General features: G+C 34.4%; 1 protein-coding gene across 2 annotated transcripts; it reads right to left on the reverse strand.

The window, feature by feature from the left end:
- Positions 1–3,004: 3,004 nt before the first annotated feature.
- Positions 3,005–7,051, reverse strand: GEK1 (D-aminoacyl-tRNA deacylase). Of its 2 annotated transcripts, XM_078314780.1 has the most exons (9): positions 6,873–7,048; positions 6,352–6,535; positions 5,950–6,092; positions 5,502–5,565; positions 5,335–5,387; positions 5,166–5,221; positions 4,483–4,551; positions 3,690–3,884; positions 3,005–3,163 (listed from the first exon to the last, which is right to left on the reverse strand). In XM_078314780.1, exons 1-9 carry the CDS (start codon positions 6,972–6,974, stop codon positions 3,076–3,078), a joined length of 954 nt encoding a protein of 317 aa, XP_078170906.1. In that variant the 5' UTR covers positions 6,975–7,048; the 3' UTR covers positions 3,005–3,075. The 2 variants fall into 2 exon arrangements, with proteins under 2 accessions (XP_078170906.1, XP_078170907.1); XM_078314781.1 differs by lacking the exon at positions 5,950–6,092 and having other exon boundaries at positions 5,330–5,387; positions 6,873–7,051.
- Positions 7,052–15,698: the final 8,647 nt, after the last annotated feature.

Raw genomic sequence — 15,698 nt, forward strand, 5'->3', positions numbered from 1 at the left:
GAGAGATAATTTAAATCAAATTTGTAGAGAAAAATAGTTAAATACTATATTTATCTACAACATAATACATGTGAACTCTAGTGTAGTGGTAAGAATTTTGGCACCAAATCCTGCCTTTAGCAAAAAAAAAGAAAAAGGGTGTGCGGTGCACAGGCTCGGTCCGCAGGTGTCATGCGTGGTTCAGAGGCGCGGTCCACGGGTGCGGCGCGCGGTCTATGGGCACTGGAATCATGTGCGGCGCGACCAATGCATACTTAAGTGTTGAAGCTCATAATTTGGAAAATTCATCTATGTGGGATCTGAAAATTCAACGGTTGAGCATCATTCCGAAAAAAAAAACAGTAAATCAGAATCCTTGCAAGTTCTAGACATTAAACTCCTTAATAAGGAGGAGAGATATTGTCAGCTAAAATACTCACTTCGAAAAGAATTCAGAATTTCATCTCTACTAGGATACTGATCAATTTCGCTGCACAGTTTTACATTCGAATTCGAAAAAAAAATATTATCCGATTTACGTAAAAGGACCGGTGCACACCAAAGCCTTCCAGACCAAATGCATCCTAATTCCTAAATCCCGATAATGCACCCACGCATTAAATCATTACTTCAAGGCTAAGTGTCTAAAAGAAAAGGTGTCAGGCACTTTGTCCTCTTTTTCTTTTTTGCTTCTTTGTGGTTTGATATTCTATTGTGATAACACCAAAAACATACAAAAAAAAAAAAAAAAAAAAAAAAAGGATAGCGGTGCCCGTCAATTTCAACCATACGAAACAGTAGATTCTCCTACCACAACTATACAATTGTCTGTCAACTATACAGGTGTCTGTGGAGCAAAAATAGCCGAAATTTTTATTAATAGGTAATATATTAAATAAATATCGAAATTAAAGAACGCTTTTGCATTTTATCGAAATATAAGGAAACCGTTATGGTTTATCACGGCCTCTGACCGTTATGGCTTATCACGGCCAGAGTTAGCACTTAATTAACAAGATTAACCATTATAATTGAACTATAAAAAAATCGAGAAAAAAACCCTGTCCGCGATAGATTGGAAAAAAAAAAAATCTCTGTCCGTGATGAACAGTAACAGCCAGGCACGAAAATAAATAAAAAATATTTTTTTTTTCTTTCTTTCTGCCTCTGGCCGTGATAGATAGTAACGGCCAGGGTTTTTTTTCCAGTTTTTTTCTTGCGCGGTTCAGTTAGAATGGATAATGATTAATTAAGTGTTAATGCTGGCCGTGATAAGCCATAACGGTTTCCCTATATCCCGATAAAACGTAAAAGCATTCTCTAATCTCGATATTTATTTAATATATTTCCTATTAATAAAAATTTCGGGCAAAAATAGTAGTATGGCTAATATAACATCAGTGTCATTTTAGTCTATATAACACCAACTCCAAAACCTATCAAATCGAGTTCAAATGGTGAATCCAAACCGTTCAAACCGATCTACTTCATTAGTTGTGCGTTTACATGTAAAATCTATAAGTTTTTGAGTTTATTTGATATCAAGTCAAGCAGTCAAATGTTTGAGTTTTTAAGTTAATTTTAATACATTCATTTTTCATTTTTTTTGTCGCTTGATTTGATACTAAAATAACTTGAAAATATAAAAAGTTTGCATGTAAACGCATCACTCATAAAGTAAATTGATTTGAACGGTTTAGATTTATCATTTGAACTCGATTTGATAGATTTTGGAGTTGGTGTTATATAGACTGAAATGACACTGATGTTATATTAGCCATACTCCAAAAATAGAGTGTGATTGTACTCACGGTTGGTGAGCACACTTTCAAAAGGCTATTGAATTGGCTTTGAACTACGAATCCAAATAGTTTAAATTTATATACTCTGCGAGTAGTGCATGTACATGAAAATTTTGTAATATTTTGAATTTATTTAGTACACGATAAAGCGGTCAAAACAATGACTATTTTATAAATTGTTTTTCTAATTATTTTATGTATTTTTTTTTTGACTGCTTGACCATGTACTAAATGAATTCAAAACTTTATTTTTTTTGCATGTACATGGATCACTCACGAAGTACTTGAATTTCAACAGTTTGAATTCACAGTTCAAAATCAATCCGATAATTTTTTGGAGATGTGCTCACCAACCCCTCTTGATGAGCACATCACACTCTAATTTTGCTAGTGATTTGCTCTCGGGTAGGGTACGGGTACCTCGGGTAAACCCGGGACGGGAAATGGGTAGGGCGGGTAACGGGTAGGCGGGTACTCGGGTAGGGCGGGTAAACGGGTAGGCGGGTAGAACGGGTACGGACAGGCAGGTTTTTTTTTCAAAAACTCTACCCTACCCGTTTCATACCCGTGCCCATCTCGGGTAGGGGTAACGGGTACTTCAGATACGGGTAACGGGTACCTCGGGTAGGGTCCGGGTATTTTATTTTATTTTTTATTTTTTACGGTATCTTACGAATATTATTACGTGTTTATAATTTGATTTTTAAAATCTGAACCGGTTTGTCTGAACCAGTTGGTCTGAACCGGCGGGAATTTTTGAAAAGAATTGAATTTCAAATTGAAACGGGTTAACGGGTAAAGGGGTGCAGGTTTGGGTACAGGTACACAGGTACAACGGGTCCGGGTAGGCGGGTTTCAGGCACGGGTTGAGCGGTTTTTTTTTCAAATAATGGTGTCCGGTCCGTCTCAAACCCGTACCCGTGTACCCGCCTATACCCGGGCACAGGTACCTCGGATAACGGGTACGGGCGGACCGGGTTCAGATAACCCGTTACGGGTTTTAGCAAACCTCTAAGTTTTGCCCAGTGTCTGTTATATGTACAAGGAGATCTCATTTGTTCCAAGAAATGCTCATTTTTGTTTAAACAATTATTACTTCAGAGCAGGGCGAACTGGAAAGATGTTTCTCAATTGTAATGACACGAGTAATTGTCACATATCAATTTGTAATTTACTGAGAACTATACAAGTATAACTAAGTTAAAAATTGTTCAAGGGTGCGGTTGCTCAAAAAGCGTTTTATTCAATTATCCAATACTCATCATTAAAAGAACAAACAAAATAAAAAGGTTGCTCAGAAGAAGTCGCCAGGTTTTCCAATTCTGATGCTGTGCTCTGTCAAGAAGTTCACTATAGCATTCTTTTGCCATCCCTTCAAACTCCTGTATTTAACAAAATAAAGTATATTTCTTGATTCTTTAATAACAATATCTAAGAGAAAATATTCAAACCACTTCAAAATCAGGGAAATTCCCCAGATTCATCATCTAATAAAGGACAGTGAGTTCAGCAGATATATGGTGGTACCAGGCATTCAATGTGATTTAAGCAACAAGCCATATAAAAATTAACCAAATTGAACACCAATAAATGTTCGATTAAGTCTCAGCTTACTATATGCCCTACAAGAGCACCCAATTGTGCAACTTTGTCTCAATTTACCGCTGTCTTCAACTATATAGAAACACGAAGAATGGAGATTTATACTCAGAAAACTGATCAAAGTTGTACTGGTGACTCATAATCTAATGAGCATTCCAAAGATGCAGAACCACAATACCCTGTTGTAATCCTCAAATGGGGAGGCAATTGAAGCTCCAGAGTTAATTAAGGCTTACTTGAATGGGGCTTAAATAACCATACCGACAATACTGGTCAAAAGGGTTCTTGAATCCAGTTGATGCTTACTTGTGATCAAGATGCGCTATGATTTCTCCACCAGGAAAAGCAGATTTGGTAGCTTCGTATGAAACTTGAATTGCATGCTTCCACATTCCATTTATTTCTGGACTGTTACTATTAGATTTTGAACTACCCTTGGCCGGTTCTTCCATCGGCAAAGAATAACCTGATAACAGGTGTCCCACCCATACACCATCCTTTCTGTTGAATTAAGTAAAATCAACAGTTAAGAAAGAATGAAGTCAAGCAGTATCAAAAAGATGCATAATAATACCAATGTACACAACCATGGTTACAGGCCCCCGTCAATCATAAGATTTTTGAATCAAAAAAGGAACTGCACACACACACATAAAAAATTATACTATTAACAAAGGCTGGATATCGTGTGAATGATACATCACATAGCACTGCCAAAAATAAGTAGTACAATTAAAAAGTTGAATGCCAACATTAACTTGTAGGTTGTAGCATAGCAGATAGAACTTTTGGTGCAAAACATGTAGTTACACACTAAATGCACTGTTGTACAGAATGTGATCATGCACTAAAAGATTTATTTCGGTCGGGCTGTGAACATATAGGAATGTACGTATCCCCCACAAGCTAAACAACAACAAAGCCTTTAGTCCCAAACAAGTTGGGGTAGGCTAGAAATGAAACCCAACTGGTGAGGGTTTCATTTCCATAAAAAAGCTGTGTTTTACGCTGGCTCGCCACGCCTATCACACAACCCTCCTCCTTTTTCCTGGCTTGGGACAGGCTGTATCCCCAACAAGCTAAAAATGTAAGAAATTACATGACAATGTCCATGTGTCGAGGTGTGTAGTGGCCACCTCCTATGCCTAGAAGAACTTTTTCATTTGTCCTACATTATAATTAGAAACCAAAATTGCATCAGCTTTCAGGCATGAAGAACATAAACTCTGAATACTCATCTATAACCGTTGATATTAATATCAGAAAAAGTCAACTTAGTCAGAAACTCATTGGCTAATGTTTAAATAAATATACTACTAAAGCAATAGCAAAGTATTTTATCAATAATTCAATGTGCAAGAATCTAATGCAGTAAATCCTTCTTCATAAAAGAATGATTTCAAATTGGGAATCTGTCGACTTTTGTACCAGAAATACCCTTGAATAGCATAATTCCTGCCTCTCCCCTCTCCTAATTATCTCACAATATGTATATCAGCCACACATTAATGTTGATTGTTGTAAACATCTAGAGGATGCAAAAGTAGTGTACTGATCTAACATTAAAGAGTTGTTCCTCCAGTCATGTATGGATTAATTTTGTTCTCCTTTCTTAAAAGACATCTCCTACAGACATTGTTTCTTTGAGAAATATGAGAACATGAATAAGCAGGCAGCTAACTAGTAACACAATAAAGGTTTGCAAGGTCCTTTTCCCCTGCTAGTTACCCATTTACTTTACACCAGATAGTACAATTTGCTTAATACTGTTTAATTACATACCGGTTCCAAGTGCCTACTGGTGTACCTCCTCCAAGGCCAAGTCCTTGCCAAAGCAGCTAAAATTAATTTAAGAATATAAGCATTTGAAAGAGAGGAAGAAAGAGAGAGAGGAAGAAAGAGAGAGAGGGAGAAAGAGAGATGCATGTCAAGTTGCAAGAAAGTACGAAACTAGAGCAATTGTTTGAGCAGCAACTTGATGCCCCCAGTATTCTTCTGTACTTCCTATAAACAATTGTTATAGAAGAGCTCAGTAAAGCATCAGGTCTGCATATATAATTGATAAAAGAAACCAACACCAAGGAATGGTTAACAACTATAACAAACATAAAGCCATACCAATCTCCAAAAACATGGTTGGAGTATTCGTGACCGGTCCATGGTGAGTAGCCTCCAATGTAATCTTCGACCAAACAAAAAAGACAATACTTAGAAAAGTATATGTTCAGGCTGTATGTTAAACAGGAAAAAGTGGCATCTCTTTTTCCTTTTATCCAAATTTGACTACAGCAATTTCAATTACTTCTTTCAGTTCCAGTAGGGGCTTATGATTGGGATTTGTTCAGCTGAGGTTTAAGTCCCATGATAGCTCAAAATAAATAAATAAAATAGATGGTACATAACGAGCCAGTATAGGCGCACACAGTCAAGACTAAAGACTTCAGAGCCAAGTTTGCACACCATTCTGTTACTAGTCTTTAACTAATCATCAGCAGTAATTGTACAAAACAGAAATCAATAAAGCAAGTTCACCGCTTATCATGAACTGCAGATGCAATGCACAAACCTCAAACTCTGGTACGAGACCTTGGTTGGAAGCGATTTGTTTCAAAAGACGCAACCAGGGACCAATTCGAGGATTAGGTTGAGCAACCCAGCCAGGTCGGCCTCCTTGTGGGGGCGTCTCATCATCCCTCAAGTGCGGTACACCTGTCACGGAAGGTGGAATCAGCATACTTGATTGCAATATTGGAGGTATCATGGGTTAAATTTTTACAATAAATTGAGCATTGGATGAAATTTGTAAGGCTTAAGAGAGGCTCAATTTAATTTAAATCAATGCAATCATAAGGTTGTTGAGACCTTACAGAGGGTAATTAGGTAAATTGGGCTTGGTAGCACAAAACTTCCAACCTTATTTACCGTAAATATACCGATGAAAGACAAGCGACAAAGATCAAGATAATACCAATTGGATGCACAGTGAGAGCAGGGCGGGAAGAGACCGCAGTGTGGCGGCTGAGAAAAATAACCTCAGAAACAGGCTCTCCTGTTGCAGCCTCCCATCGGAGATCCAAATCGTCCTCTTGAATTATGCTCTTCTCCTGCTTCAGAAACCGCACATCTCCATTTGAAAAGCTCTCTATTCCTTCCTATGCATTGATTATAGAGCAATCATCAATTATTCGATAAATTGGGACATAGCAAAATCTTATTCCCAACAGCTTATTTATGTTTGTTGCACTGTGAATTCGTGAAACAAACTGGAGAGCTTCAGAAATTAAGAGCATTATTTTTCCATTCATTAACGCGAGCTCGTCACTGGGACGGGTTTAATAACAAATAACCAAAAATCTAATCGATCCACTGAACATTATATAAAAAGAAGCAATGCAGCATATCCATGTCCAAAAGAAAAACAAACATGTCAAAAAAGAAGACTTGACGAGAGGAAAGTAAAAGGTGCAAACGAAAAGATAGAAAGGAAACCTGGAGGGAGGGGCCAGGAGACCAGCCGGGCATGGAGAGAAATGACGACGCGGGCCCGATCGATGCCGGATCTGCGGTCGTAGCCACCACAAGTATCACCATCTCTCTCTCTTCTCTCTCCCTCTTCTCTAACTGGACTGGAGCGAAAGTTAAAGAGCGGCTTTGGGAGTGGAGCATTAATTTCCACAAGGACCACAACTCCGACGAGAGTGCGTCTGTTCGTGTCCCTCGAATACCTGAGGGTGCAATGATAAACGGACGGCCCAGATAAAACCCTACCCGTGTCAAACACAATCCGGTGCGATGGTGTTTAAGGAAACTATATAAAGTCCGTTGTGTGATTAGTACCATATTGAAAGAACGGTCCAGATTTAATTATTGCACCTCAGGTACTCGGGATCTGAATTCCAACTGAGACATGCCGGTTTTCTCAAGTACCTGACTGGCTGACTCTCCCACTGCTTTCCAAGTCCTAGTGTCCTACTCAATTTAAAACCATGGACTCTCCCATTGCTTTCCAAATCCTAAATATAAAACCATGGACTCTCCCACTACTTTCCAAATCCTACTCAAGGCCTTCGAGACTTCTCTTTTCTGGGTTTATTTCGTTGGATTCCCCTTTTTAGGGCCCAATTTGATGGTCCGAATTATTTGTCACGCAAATGTCACAGCGGGACTACTATCAGTGGCTACTGGAAATTCATTTTTATGCACAAAAATACATGATGAATTTAAGTACCCTTTCTAACTTACCAACTAAAAGTGTGGGATGCTTTATTGGATACATAAATGGATAGCTTTCTAATAATTTTCATACAACGCACTGACTCTATTTGTCCTTGAAGAAAAGATATTAGAAGAGTACATCATACAACGGTCCTCGAACGAACACCATCTTCTTCCTCTACTTTTTAGTCTTGGAGAAGTTTTGTCAATTTGGTCCCAGGATTTTGATTAAAACTTAATACAGTTGAATATTGCTTATACCATCATGATAACAAAAAAAAGGAACAGAAAGAAAAAAATTCATTATAGTTAGAAGTTGGATATTTGTAAAAGTTAACACATAAATAATCCGAACCGCAGGCGTTATTTTGATGTCATAAATTTTACATACATATATATAGTTTCTTAAAAATTTAATGTGAAGACGATGTTTTACCGGAGAAATTAGAATCACACAAAACATCAAAATCCTTTTTTTTTTTTTGGAATTATTTGACTTGATTTTTTGCTAAATTAAGACTCCATTATTTTTGCTAGAACTTTTTCATCACTACCGAACTCAGTTTTCACATACAGTGATCAATTTGCATGCTCGTTGGGACATCTTTTTCGCATCAGCTTTTATCCAAATCAAACGATAGATATGATATATCTACCATTTAGCAAAAGCGACCCGCAAACTACTAACACCTCAATTTTACAATTTTATCTTTTTTTTGTTATCTCTCTCTAATTTGTCCAAAAATGTATGCTGACTGTGTTTTATGATGAGGCTTCCAGTTCATGTTTGTTAATTTTTGCTAGCATTTCTAATTCGTACCTGTCGCCATCACAAACTTTGTTGTGCATTAACACATTGATACACCAAAACAAATTAGGTGTCAACCGTGTAAATTATTTTGAAGTCACTTTTGCAGGTTTGAATGTATATCGGATGGCTAATACAACATCAGTGTCATTTCAGTCTATATAACACCAACTCCAAAACCTATCAAATCGAGTTCAAATGGTGAATCCAAACCGTTCAAACCAATATGCTTCATTAGTTGTGCATTTACATGTAAAATTTATAAGTTTTTTAGTTTATTTGGTATCAAGTCAAACGGTCAAATGTGTGAGTTTTTAAGTTAATATATTACATTCATTTTTAAATTTTTTTGCCGCTTGATTTGATACTAAAATAACTCGAAAATATAAAAAATTTGCATGTAAACGCATCACTCATAAAATAAATTGGTTTGAACGGTTTGGATTCACTATTTGAACTCGATTTGATAAGTTTTGGAGTTGGTGTTATATAGACTTAAATGACACTGATGTTATATTAGCCATACTCTTTATTAACTGCGAACTATGTCCATTTGTTTATATTAAATGCAACTCTTGTATAAATCTATATATCATGTAGAATTAATTTTTTTTTTCTTAAGTATCAACTCTGTATAATTTTTTTTTAAATAATTATATTCATCCTCACAGTCCCACACTCCTATCCCCCCTTCATCCCCATAACTACAATTTAGAAATGTTACATTATGGTCCCCACTAATTATTTAAACACTTCTAAAATTAAAGGGTCCAAGTTAAATAAGGAATGCGATAATTATTTAGAGGTTGTACTATGGTCCCCACTAATTATTTATCAATAAAAAAATATATTCATCACGATAAACATATACGAGGTGCTTATTCAAGTATTTTTTACATAGGTATAAATACTCTAGTGTATAAGTATAAATACTTGTAATAGTTGATATTAATACTTTCATATGTCAATCACTGTCATATGTAAAAAATATTTGCAAGTATATGTATAAATACTTGCACAATGAGCTATAAATACATGTGTAACGACGTGTCCGAAAGTATGTCATTATGGATCTCATTTGAAAGAGAAAATTACGTATAAAACATTCATAATTTTATATTCGCAAAATTCCTTATAGATCGTTAGAAATGTGGATGAGATTGAAATGAGATATAAAAACGTGCATGGTCCCTCCATGTAGTTTGAGATTTGTTCAGAGAGACAATTATTTACTTTATTGGTATAAATACTTCTGTACGTAAATATTAATGCTTTAGAAGAAAAAAACAGTGCCGGAGTTTTTATGTTCTCTATGATAGTTATGGAAGTTAATGAGGGAATAAATGCGGAGATGAGAGTGCGGGGATAATTATCAGCATCCTTTTTTTTAATTAAGTTCTTATTTTAATTGTTTAAGTGAGGCTATGGTACTTCTATGCATAGCATATATTGGCCCAAGCTATAATATCAAATTTCCAGTTTGAAAGTCCTAATGGTTGACTCAAACCGTTTAACATAGTCTCCATATTAATATATACTAATATATACTAGTAAACTAAATTATGGATTTATTAGAACTTTTTGACTATTTTTTTAGATGGATGGAAAATTACTTAATCTGAAAATTCTGCACAATCCAAAAACAATAATTTTCTTTAAATTTTAGTTTACAAATACATATTTATATGAAGACCATATTTAACAGTTTGAATCAACCGTTAGAATTTTAAAAACAAAAATATTAATATGTAGTATGGACCAATCTGCACTATGCATAGTACCATGGCCTCACTATTATTTTTTAGTTAAAGGGTCGTGATATACCCAACTTTTTTTTTTTAATTAAAGTTTAAATGCATACAGATTTAAATATATACATGGCTCGCTACTGTAAGTATTTTGTACTTTCAAATCTGTGCTGATGATTTTAGCAGGTCTTGTAAAATTAAATTATGTTAGGGGTTCCTTTTTTTTTTCTTCTTTTTTTGTTCAAGAGGAAAGTTAGATCGTCTTGTTGAAAATTTACAATTGGTACCATAGAAGTGATATTATCCGTTGTCATAGTTTATTTTTTTTAGTTGCCCGTTTACAATCCAACGGTCCTAATTACATATCAACTTTTTAGAAAACATCTCATGTAATCAAAACCGTTCATTTCATACAATCCACGAGCAAATTATGGTATGATATTGAAATCATTTTCACGAAAAAAGGTTGGGAAGTGCTAGAAAAATTTAAATCATTAAACTTATAAATCTATAAATAAAAAAATTAAGGATTAATTGCCGGTGTACCCATCAAAAATTTCAAAATATCCAATATTTCCATTAAAATATCAAAATATCTAATATCTCCATCAAAATTTTAAACCCTTTCTTATATATCCTTTTCTTTATTTAATCAATTAATAACCTTGTATTGAAAATCAGATTGACCAACTTACCCTCTAACAAGACATAGGAGAAAGAAAGAAAAAAAGAGCGATGGAGCATTCACACCTGACATCTATACTATTTTATTCATCTAACATTTTTTCTCCTTCACTTTCTTTCATCGAATGTCTAGACTCTTCCCTCCAGCATTAAACGGTACCAACAGACCATAGGAGCTAATATCAGGCTGGAAATGCTCAAACACATATTGCACAACTGAATAAGTTACTTGCAATAGTCCGACATGTTAAGCATGAAGCTATCAAGTAGTGGGGATCTCCTCCTCATTGATTGTTGATAAAATTATTCAATCTTACGTGAAACTCTCCAACTTCTTCTATACTGATAGACATATTTCATTGGTCATTAATTTCAAAGAAAAATTATACATGTATCTTTCTATTCCTCTGTTTTGAACATGATAGGAAAAACAATGATCTATTAATTAAAAGGAACATCTAGTGACTCAGATTACTTATTAGAGAAATTAAATTAATACAGGTAACAACAAGAAAAACACACGCTAACCTATTAGAAGAAATGAGCTGTGAAGAAATAAATTATTATTTTATAAGATTAAAATGGGATTATTCATTTATTCCTCAACAGTCTCAAAATAGATATAGTTGAAAAAATTTCTTAGAACAAAGTAAATAAATTGCGTGGTAAAACAAATATTAATAGGAAAACAAGCATAGTGAAAGCAATGGCTGCATATATATGTGTACAATAATTTTATCTTTGTCAACAGCACGGGTTGATGCAGTATAGATGTCGACACAATCTCTTTAGCTCCAAAGGCTGATAGATTGTGTTAATCAAGAGCCAATCTCTGACTACATAATATACGCTGTACGTGGAGATTGTGTAGTGTCACTTCTTTTCTTTCTCTTTGTTTCATAACTATTTTTTGAGAACTCAGTTTGATAAATTTGAATAAAAGGTAGAATAGTGTTATTTTTGCAATATTTGATAGGAATTTGAAAGAGAATTTGGTGGTGATGATGGAGCTGGGGTAAAAATCTCACTTTAAACAAAAAAGAAAACATCAACACAGTGAAGTGAGAAGTGGAGGGAGAAAGAGGCGACCTACAAAGGGTTCTCAATAAGAGAGCGAGGAAGAAGAGGAGCAAGCACCAATCACTGTGGAGCGAGAGGATAAAAAAAGAGAGGTTAAATTCATGAAACACCTCCGTTTAGAACTAGAAGAAGAGGAGCAAGCAGCAATTTAAAGAACATTTCTACTTAATTTTTAAAATAATTAAATCAAAAATAAAATAAATAAAAGGGAATAGAAGAAAGATTAATTTTTTTGGGTATTGAATATTATGGTGATTCGTGAGAATATTAGCTATATTTCAAAATTTTAGATGAATACACCGGAAATTTTCTCAAAAAAAAAATTAAATAGAGCTCAAATTAGTGAAATAATATACAGACCCACTGCTATATTAATAATTCGCGGTAGGTGCGAAATAAAAAAATTGAGATTGGACGCTGGATGAATAAATTTTATGTAATTTTATTTTTATGGAGTAATAATAATAACTTTTTTTGTACATGCTAAAATAAAATAAAAAATAGCCTCATTTTCTCAACACTCACTTCCGTCCCTGATTCGTGGTAGTGTGACCGTGTGAGGTTAATATAGTTTGAGATTTATCACTCCTGCCCCTGATTCGCGGTAGTGTGACCGTATCTGCTGCTTTTGATGTCACAAAAGAACAGTCATTTATAATCATTGTCAATTTTTGTAAATAGTAGTCATTAATTGATAATCAGTGGTGACAAGCCTCAATGTCAGTATATTAGTGGCGACAAGTCATATTATGAATTTTTTTTTATAAACCATAATTAGAAAAAAAAATTTTATGAAACCAACATGTTGGCTTTTTTTTTTTACAAAAACCATAGAAACTGAAATGTCATTTCGGTCTCCTTTTTTTTGGGACCGAAATGGCATTTCGGTCTCAGTCATTTTCACATATTTTGAGAAAAAAATATTTTGAAAAATTATAAAAATACATGGGACCAAATTGCCATTTCGGTCAAAAGAAAAATTCGAGACCAAAATGACATTTCGGTTCTTATGGTTTTTGTAAAAAAAAAAAAGTAATCGTGTTGGTTTCATAATTTTTTTTTTTCTAATTATGGTTTATAAAAAAATTTCCATATTATGTGTTGATAATAACGTAATATGCTATTGGGGGTCATGTAACTAGACAGTTTGGCAAATGCTAGATAAATACCGCCTGTTAATGATTTTTTTTTAGATTTTTATTAATCAAATAAAATTAATAAAATATTAACTAAATTTCATTTTGCTCTAGTAAGAGAAGAATATTATATATAGGGTGGGTTATGATTGATAATTTTATATATTTGTTTGGTTAAGCAATCACCATCTAATAGTCATGACAAGCTGTGAGTTTTGTCCCAACTTTCTCCAATTAATTACTAAAAAAATATTTTTCTTCTTCAAATGATAATTTGTTCTGTAGCACCTCATGCATCTTGCTCATTGAATATGACCAGAGCAACCTCTCTGGTAAAAATTAGAAAAAGAAATGTCTCGTATTAGGTGCCCATATTAGTTGCAATCTTTCTAATTGGACATATGGCAAATGTGCATGCTTACCACCTAACACCTAACACCTTGATATTAATTTATTATATTCCCCAAATACCAAATGCAGATAGGCGAAATGTTTCATTCGAAAAATGAAGAACACAAAATGCTGGAGCTTTTAATTAGCCTCCTACGCCACCTGTAATTTTTTATTTTTGTTTCTTTATTTGCATAATCGCGTGAATCTGTAAGGGTAATGTAATGTGGAATTCACATCCTCTCCGTTACCTGAAAAAGGGAATCTTTTATAATTAGTGGATTCGAACCGTTCTTTCTAACTTGGCACGAATCTCAAAGGCCAATAATAATCCCCTCCTGCGCTAATTCGAATTTCAAATCAGATAAGATTTAATCTCAAACCGTAAAACGAGGCAAATCCTCTACAGTACCTGGGAGGATACGAATCCATATAATGTGTTGTGTGACAGTGTGAGTGTGTGCGTGTGTAGTGTTTTCTTTTTCGGTAAAAGGTTCCATAAGTACGGTGGGAAGGAATTGTTTCAGTCCGATAATCTGTCTAAATTATCTGATTCATGTCAACAACTAGAAAATATTTAGTAGATTATTTGTGTGTGAATCTTAATATAGATTCAACAGTTCTGATCTGACATCTAAGTGAATTTTATCTAATTTCCATCGGCTCCGACTCCTGGTGAGATGTATTGGAGGCTCCGTATAGAGAGGAATGAAAGCGACCTTTGCTATTCTTTTATGCTTAGTAGGGGAATCAGGGTGTCTTGATTAGCCCTAAACCTTACCTATCAAATATATACATTAATTAGGAATCAACCGACAATTATCAAATTAAGAGAGGATAGTAGATGGCTAATCGGCTAATTGGGGATTATCCGACATTTATCAATTTGGTTTTGTAGCAAAGGACCAAATTGTAAAGGTAATACCATTTTAATAATAAATCACATGTTTGAAATATGAATTTTTTTTATGAATAAAAAGATAATTGAGTGACTTGATTTTCAACTTTACTAAAAAAGTTGCATAATATATTTTCTGTAATTCATAATGCTGGCAAAAAGAATTAACGAAAATATTTTGTTTGTAGCGATAATCTTTGCTCGCTGGTTTTTAAAAATAAATAAATAAACAATTATCTTAAAAAAATCTAGTCAATATTTTTTTGGACGTTGTTTAGTAAAACTAAAAATAAAAGGTGCTATTTGAATAGATATCGTAATATCTTATTCATTCACTTTTTAGAAAGGTGGCGAAAATATTGATAACAATGATTTGATAATAACAACAAAACAACAATGTAAAAAAGAACAATTACAGTGACAATAATAAAATAACAACAATAGTAATTGCAAAAATATATTTTCATAAGTCTGAAATTCATACGCGAGAAAGACTGTTAAAAAACAATTAGGTTCTAGTAACTTTTTTTTCATTGAAATAGTTTTTTTTTTTTTTTTGCAAAAATTGACAGGAATATTTTGTCCCAATGACATTAGAAGAAAAAACTGTCAAACAATATTTGAAAAATATATCTCAAATGTCACGAGGTAAAAAAAAAAAAAAACCTGCTGAATGATTCTGAAACTTTCATTATATTGGATTGAAATTGATACACATTCTCATTGAAAGGAGACGCACCGAATACTTCCGATTTTTTCTGTCCCTTTTCTTTGATTGATAAATGCTAATTAATTTTCTCTAACAACTACACAAATACGAATCAGTTTGATTACACGGAAATACCTTCTCTATTCACAAGAAATGAAAAGGAACCAAAACAAAACATTAATAAATAACCGGAGATGCTTGTATTATCAGCCGGGTAGCTCTTTTTCTCGGTGTATTAATTAATTAAAATTGAACTGATAGCCTCTTCTCACCAACGAGGAATAATGTCGCACTAATCGGCTGTGCTAGATCACATTCGGGCCCACTGCTATGCGGGGCTGTCGGTGGAATCGATGCTGACGTCATCAAGTCAATCGGCACCGTACACGTGTACTTCCATTTTCGCTCACTGACAACCAGCCTGGCGCCTCCAATTGGACAGAGGGTGATGGGCCCCTGCGGCGCTCTCTCCAGAAATATGTCTATCGGCCATAGGAGATAGTTGAGTAAACCGTCTTATATTTCCAATGAAATTACAGCTGTGCCACTGTGGCTGGAGAACTCATTCTCTGAAGTACCTCAAATTTTGAATTTAGATCCGGACCGAAGGTGGAATGAACAGGTTGCTCAAAATAAATCTGACGGTA

Source organism: Carex rostrata, chromosome 14 (genome assembly GCF_964058835.1).
Source record: "Carex rostrata chromosome 14, lpCarRost1.2, whole genome shotgun sequence".
NCBI lineage: Eukaryota > Viridiplantae > Streptophyta > Magnoliopsida > Poales > Cyperaceae > Carex > Carex rostrata.